Genomic DNA, 7,620 nt, shown 5'->3' with positions numbered 1-7,620 from the left:
GTTGATATTTAAAATCCATTCTGCAAGGTTAACCCAGCCAAGAGGACAGCACAGTATAAAATAAAACAGAACGTACAACATTTAGCGACACCCAGAAGAACAAAAACATATAAATGTAAAATTCATTCCTGGTTAATTTCTCTGTTCGTCAAAGTTGCCCTACTGGAACAAACCCCTGGCAGAGGCCAAAGGCAGAATATGTCAAGTGGCGAATCTAGCAGATGTTGCGGCTCATAGGGTTGGTGACCTATGTTGCTCTAGAAGGCATGGACCATTTTAAAGAACTCGGAGACTAATGTTCCTCCAGAGACTACATAGAGGAGACGAGTATTAATGCAATAAGGAAACCAGGTTGTTGTATAGTATAGTAGTTAGACTTTCCTCTTTGAGCATGAGGTTCGGAAACCAGGATTTAATTAATTAAGCCCTGGTCTTGGACTTAATTACAACAATCATAAACTCATTCATAAACCTATTTACACATACATTTATGCACACGTTCATACACCCATTCATGCACCCATTCCTCAAAATCAGAGATATGTTTAAAAAATAATAATAAGTGAATTCAGCTCAAGTTACCGCTGGTCTACTTCAGTTAGATTGGAAACCTGACATAATTTAAGACTAGTGCCAAGGTTAACTTTTTGTTTATCACTTTAGTCTCATTATTATTAAGCTCATTACATCCTCTCATCATGGCCACCCAAGCATTTCTGACAGAGAAAAAGTTTGTCTGCTTGGTTCAAATAAAAATCTTTATTTTCATATTGTCTCGAATCGTCACAATTTGAAGTTGTCTCTTGCATGCATAGTTTCAAGAAATTAAAGTAGATTCACCAGAGAGGACCATCTCCCTTTGGTAAAAGGTTCCCTTGACATCTGACCTTTTCTATTGAATTCAATAGACTAACATTTCATGAGTAGTAAAGACGATATATTTTGGACAGATGCCTAAAGGAAGCTGAAGACTTGCTACTTGCTCTCAAAGCTGGCTATTAACAATTATCCAAAGGAGAAATAAATTAATGAACATGGCAATGTCGGAGCTTTGTATGAGCGATTCTAGCACTATTTTCCATAAGACGCTTACACTTACAGCAAAATATAGTACACTTAACAGAACCCTCTTTTTTTGCTCAAAAATATGTTCATAATATGTCCTTCGCACAAATAATTGCCTATCTCAGGTTTCATGTAACATATACTCATCATCCATCACAGTTCAATAGAGACAAACGTTAACATAAAAATACCTTTTCACCTTTCATGCAGTGACAAAACCAGCGAAACAGAGCAATACACATACATACATACATGGCTTTAAGGAATCATACGCACAAAGAAGATCTGTCAAAAATGACATGAATATCACAGTAGGAATGACAATAACACGTTGCGCATCAGTGCTACATTAAATATCTTAAACAGCCCCGCTCTTTATTTTCAAAGGGTTGATAGTCGCTAAAATATAGATTATTAAATTGAACACGAAATGCACAAAACACGATATTTCCAACAACATGAAAAAAAGAAGGCTATTCCCGTACCCCATGTGTAGCTATAACGTTATGCTAGTGAGCTGCATCGTCTCAACATAATGGCAATTTCTATTCCGCTAGTCAAGTCAAACCAACATATTGCCGTCTACACAGATTAACGACAACAAACAGCAATATAAATCCATCTCCTCCTCAATAAAAGTGCATTCTGCCGTACGAAAGTCTTTTAAGATGCATAAGTTTAGTAGAGGTAGTCACATGAAGCAGTGCTACTCTTGCCCGTCGCAGCCAGACCTTTTGTGCTTCAGTGTTGTGGTTCCAGGCCAGGGTATATTGATATGTTTTCTCCTCTGGTTTCTTCTTCCAGAGGCCTTCTTCATATATGTAATACGTGTAACACGCATAATACATGTGTCAAACATGTATTACATCGAGGCTCCAACTCACCGGGACATCATCCGCACAAATTCTGTGATTTATAAACGAACAAAAGCATACATGTAATAATATTATTGGAAAAAGATAATATCCTAATGTAGAGTGAATAAAATGGTGAATATTGCATTTCTGCTCATTTGTTAGCAGCTAACCTAATGGATCACACATGAACCACTTTGGCATTCCTTTAAGATGTGAATGAAGCTCTAGGTTCCACACAGTGAGGAATTGGGAGCACTAACATCTATATCGGGTGGTGTGTTGGTAATCTGAGAGGTGACATAATCCTTTAGTATGGAGATAATCTCTTACACATACACACTCCAATCCATGCTCTCAGACGCATGCTGGGCCTCCACATGGTTTGTGAGTGTGTATGTGTGTGTGTGTGTGTGCGAATGTATGTGTGTGTGTTGGTGCGTGTATGTGTGTGTGTTGGGGCTTGTACGTGAAAGAACAGAACTTGACAGACTGAAACTATCTGCATAAATTCACCCCGTAAATATATATACGAAATAAAAATTCAAAAATGCTAAATGATCAGTCTTACACAACGGGATGTTCTACAGGTACCGGGCCACAGGCCACGCCCTCTCACCTTCAAAGTCAACGTGTCCGTCTCCGTTCAGGTCGATGTCCCGAAGGATGTCCTCCAGGTCTCGGTGGCCGACCTGACGTCATAGCAACGGGACAGTTATGTGTTAGAGTGATATTCATGGATCCTGGATTTCGATTTTGGTTTCATGGCAGAAATCTAATTCTCTGAGACTGGGCGGGGTTTCTTCCACTTCAACCAATCACAATTCCAATCACACGATTCCCCCTGTGCCGTCGCTCCTTGTTGTTCCTCTTAGGTATATTTAAAATAGCTGATGTAAAGATGCTTCAAGTTCTGTACACATTTATTACACTACTACCTTCTGTTTATCCGCACGTGAATATTTGTTCATATCTCACCTGTTGACCTAACAGTTTTTTCATGGCTTCTCTGAGCTCTGCTGTGCTTATCTGGCCATCACCATTTGTGTCGAACTGTCAAAGAAGAAGAATAATACATTTAAAAAATGGCACACTTTTTCTTCAAATCAAATGCATGATCCAGATTAAGATAAAATGTATTATATTTTCTGGCAAATCTAAACCTATATCAAGAATAAAACAATTCCAAATAATATCAGCAATTTTGAGATACTCTTTATGAATCTCAAAAAAATACCTCAAAGGATGTGAATAATATTAAATATATAATAAATCTACATATGAGACGGATTACAGCCTTGACATTCAAAGCGTGACTTCAGACCATGACTCGAGTCCGTCTGACGGGGACATGGCTCCGGGGCCTCGGCCCTGTCCGACCCTCACCTCCCTGAAGGCGTCTCTGAGCTCCTTCACCCCGATCATGTCGGCCGTCTCAGCCAGCAGCTTGGGGCCCATCAGCTCCACAAAGTCCTCAAAGTCCACGTGACCGCCCACTACATGGCAGAGAAACGCAGTTTAGGAAACCATAGCCCTCTCGATTCCCTTTCGTTCTCGTCTAGACTTGTGTTCTTGAATCTTGTCTTTGCTTGTGAAACGCCATCAGTCGTGGCCCAAGTCATGTTCCATTCAAAAGTCAGCATCTAACTAATAACATTCAAAATGCCCCGGATGTATTAGCTCCGCCCATTCTACCCAGGATGCCTCGGGAGGTGACTTGTGTCGGCAAAGAATCCAAGAATGCATTTCCCAACAACAAGCGGCACTGCTTCCTCCCGTCCTCAAACGTGTCAACTCCGGACAAACCGAGTACTCCAGTCCAAAGTCGGGGTGCTTGGTATATAGAAAGGCCCAAAGAGAGCCTTCTCATAAAGGACTCCTACTGGGATGGATGCATGTGTCGCTCGTGACATTAATGAGGATGTCTGCTCTCTGGTGCACCGGAGTACACGGTCAAATTGGGATGACTTCACTGGTTAAGTTTGATGCTGTATGCAACTTTGGTCTCTTATACTGCTAAGTCTTGTAACCAAAGAAAATACTTGCATCTCTTATTCATCTTCCGTATGGCTCAAAATTAAATGAAATAAATTCCATTAAAAAGTCTTAAATAACACAAGACCAATGATGCCGTTATGAACACGGGCGCACACATATACGCACACACGCATATACACAAATATACACACCAACACACACGCACATGCACACACAAACACGCACACCCATACAAACACACAGACACACACACACACACAGAAACACACATAAACACGTGCAGATTGGGACACACTCACGGTTCATATTGATCTGCTGGCTCAGTTCGATGAGCTCCATCTCGGTGGGCATGTAGCCCATGGTGCGCATGCAGTTCCCCAGGTCCTTACAGCCGATGAAGCCGTCTTTGTCCTTGTCAAACTCCTTGAAGGCCTCGCGTAACTCTGTGAAGGGAACAGTGGCACAGCGAGGTCAGACCACGTCCGACAGCAAACCACTGGGTCGGGTGATGCTTGGTCACCCAACTGGACGGGGAGCTGTGGTATTTTGGTTCAGCCTACCATCCATCTCCTCTGGTCTCAGCTCTCTGTCCTGTGGAGGATCACACGGTTAGTGGACAACCATCTCAAAGAGGGATCAATAGAGGGAATTATTACTTTTATTGTTATCATGATGTGAGACATTAGGTTTTGGAGTGTGGTAAGAGGACGAAAAGGAGAGGAATGTACCAGAACAAAAAAATAACAGCGTAACTAATGCTGGACACATTATGCACTGGAAAAAATATTTTGATGCAAAATTACATTTATTAGAATATTTATTGTGGTCATATTCTCAAGGTGAACTACTTTTCACACTATGTTCCATACCTGGATTTATTTATAAAAACACCAAAAGATATGCATATGAGTGCCTACTAATGCAATGATGCGGTCATTTACCATATGCCACATGCCCCCCCCCCTCTTCTTCTTGAGAACTGAGGCCTGAAAACATGCTTGCTCTCTCTGGTTGAGGTAACATTGAGTGTGACTTCTATGATTCCCCCACTTTCGATCGGGAAGTCGAAACCAAAAGCTAAAGAAGAGTTTATTACATGGGCTTCCCCCAAGCCCATTGAAATGCAGATGCGAGGCCTCAACTTGTTTTATTTGGGGAAGTGCAAACACATCTTCTCAGTAGCGAGCAATGACAAGATTTTTAAAGGGAAATAGGGAGAGAAGGCGAGTCATATAAGTCAGTTTGTGTTTCATTGGAATTGCTTGTAGGGTGTATCTGTTAGTTGGTGACTAGTGTGTTGCTAGCTAGCATACAGTAGTTGACATATCGAGTGGATCACAAACATGAGGAAGAAAATGTAAAAACAAACCAAAAATAAAAAAAAATATCCTTGCTGATCATTACATTGACAAAGGCATCGCAACCGTGGTCACATCTCAGTCATGCTTATGGCGGTTTCACTTGTTGTTTGAATTTGACTTTTAGCCTCCAATCACACCAGGACATTCACTCTCAGGTATGAACTGTTCCGGGTCCGATCCTGCACTCATTGTGATATGATGGGCTAGACCAAAATTCAAATGCAAGTAAGGCGTGCATTCTGATCGGATTGCACGCCTTACGGATTAACTACAAATGGCCTGATTGGGCCATTTGGGCACAATCTGGACGGACACATGTTATTAAAACCACGCCCCATGCCTACACAGAGCCCGCCCGGACTCACGTCCTTCTCCTGGGCAGGTATACAGCACTAGACACACAGCATTCATACTGGGGATCACGTCTACAGTTACCGGCGTCACATTGCTGTTTCAGAGCGTGAAAATCTGTTTAATATCCTCAAAAAAATAAAATAAGGTGCTTCAAACTGCTGTTGGGATGACTCTCAGACTTTCAATTTTGATGTCAGTAAACATGAATCATAATGCTGCTTGTGGCTGGGGTTTAACGCAGAGAGACGAAGGGATGGGGTGAGCAATGGAGAAGAGAAAGGGGTGAGAAATAGAAAGGCCAGTACACCATATTTGTCTATTTAAAAGTGTTAAATAATGTTACGTACATATTTTATGAGGTGGTGGCAACTTTTCAATAGAATCAGCAAATTGTAATATTGCTGTGATTTCTGTTTCCGTTGTACTGTGTACTTTTTACACTTGAACTCGCCGGCGTCCAGCTGTCATAGGGTGTGTACTGCAGCAATACCCTATGTACTGTCATAAGGTGTTGCTGCTTCTAAGTCGTCATAGCACAAGTTCGCAATGCGCTGGTGAAAAACATTATATTACACTGCATCACCTATACAATTTAAATTAATGGTTTGTGGTGTTTTTTAATCAGTAGTTTATAAATGTTGATTTGTCTTTTGGGTCTGGAGGTGAAGAACTTTGGGAACACACAAAACGCACACACACAAACATACACACACACAAATACACACACACACACGCACACACAGACACACTCACACACACACGCACATTCTCTGTTACACACAACCTTGCACATATTTACCCATCAGCACACACATACACACAAACAGACACACACACGCACACACACACACACACACATACACACACTCACTTTCAAACATACTTTACCTCAGTCATCAAACCAAAATAACGTTCCACACTGACTCCTTATCAGCGGTCTCTCAGCCACCCTGAGCACAGCGCCTCAAAGTCAAATCGGCTCCTTCATCCATCCATCAAAACAAGGCGTCGTATCAGAGGGAGCGTCTGCACCCCTCGCCTGGTCATGCTTGCATGTTGCATGCGCGTTGCATGCACGTTGCATGCGCGTTGCATGCACGTTGCATGAACTCTGCGTGCACAATCCAATGCACGTGACCATCAGGACTTACGTACAGCCTGCCGGTTCTCAGCGAAGCCCTTGCGCAGGAAGATGCAGGCGGGCCCCAGAACGGTGTGCATGGTGGCTCCGTTCTGGGCCAACGCCATTAGAGGCTCTAGATTGGACCCCCCTCCTCCTCCTCCTCCTCCTCCCTCTTCACTCCTCACTGCTTTGTAGCTCTTCTTCGGGTCCTGGGGGGGCCATGGTAGGGGGGGGGGGAGTAGAGTAGGGGTAGAGCGGAGGAAGGAGAGGGGGCAGAAACAGTGGTAGAAACACCATGACTCTGGTTGTTGACAGCAGGGAGTCACGGTGAGGACACGACAAGAGAGAGTGGAGTCGGGACAGCGGGGGCTGTCCTGGGGTCAGGGGGGGGGGGGGGGGACGGACATGTCAGTGTCATGTCCCGGGGTACGGCTGTAATGAGTAGCGAGGTCGTCTGGGCGAAGGGGAGCGTATTGTTCTAGTGCAGGCGGTAGTCATGTGTCCAGGGGGGGTTATAACTGTAGCCGGCCCTCAAAGGGCCACAGAAGAGAACTCTGGAGGTCGATCCTGGGCCCGTGGGTCCGTGGGTTGAGCGTCAGGACGTTGATCGTGACGTTGACGTGTCGCTAAGTTGTGGGGTTTTTTTTGGACAACGCAGTCTTAGAGTCAGACAAAACAGGACGGCAATGAGGAAACTTAAGGAAAAATCAATCGCTAGGGCAACCGAAGCCGGGAATTAGTTTGGAGTAGCAATGTGACATCAGAAGGTCTCATGAACGAATACAAACAAGGACGTGTTAGTAGCGTATTAGCAAGGGTTCGATGACGCACTACGTGTCCTATTAAATATACGAGATGAAACACG

General features: G+C 43.5%; 1 protein-coding gene across 2 annotated transcripts in view; it reads right to left on the bottom strand.

Moving 5' to 3' along the window:
• Nucleotides 1-744: 744 nt before the first annotated feature.
• The window catches only part of cabp1b (calcium binding protein 1b), a 12,390-nt gene continuing 5,514 nt past the window's right edge, over nucleotides 745-7,620 (bottom strand). Inside the window, exons 2-8 of one of the 2 annotated variants that reach the window (XM_060050052.1) lie at nucleotides 6,788-6,964; nucleotides 4,478-4,508; nucleotides 4,217-4,360; nucleotides 3,306-3,415; nucleotides 2,898-2,972; nucleotides 2,539-2,611; nucleotides 745-1,971 (exon numbers count right to left, since the gene is read on the bottom strand). In XM_060050052.1, the coding sequence (XP_059906035.1) occupies nucleotides 1,946-1,971; nucleotides 2,539-2,611; nucleotides 2,898-2,972; nucleotides 3,306-3,415; nucleotides 4,217-4,360; nucleotides 4,478-4,508; nucleotides 6,788-6,964 (636 nt within the window). In that variant the 3' untranslated portion in view covers nucleotides 745-1,945. The remainder of the gene's footprint in view (nucleotides 1,972-2,538; nucleotides 2,612-2,897; nucleotides 2,973-3,305; nucleotides 3,416-4,216; nucleotides 4,361-4,477; nucleotides 4,509-6,787; nucleotides 6,965-7,620) is intronic. The other variant, XM_060050053.1, reaches the window with a different exon arrangement.

The sequence above is a fragment of the Gadus macrocephalus genome, chromosome 4, assembly GCF_031168955.1.
Source record: "Gadus macrocephalus chromosome 4, ASM3116895v1".
In the NCBI taxonomy this organism is placed as follows: domain Eukaryota; kingdom Metazoa; phylum Chordata; class Actinopteri; order Gadiformes; family Gadidae; genus Gadus; species Gadus macrocephalus.
Note: the sequence above shows the minus strand (reverse complement) of the source record. Positions and strands in the feature narration are given on the sequence as shown.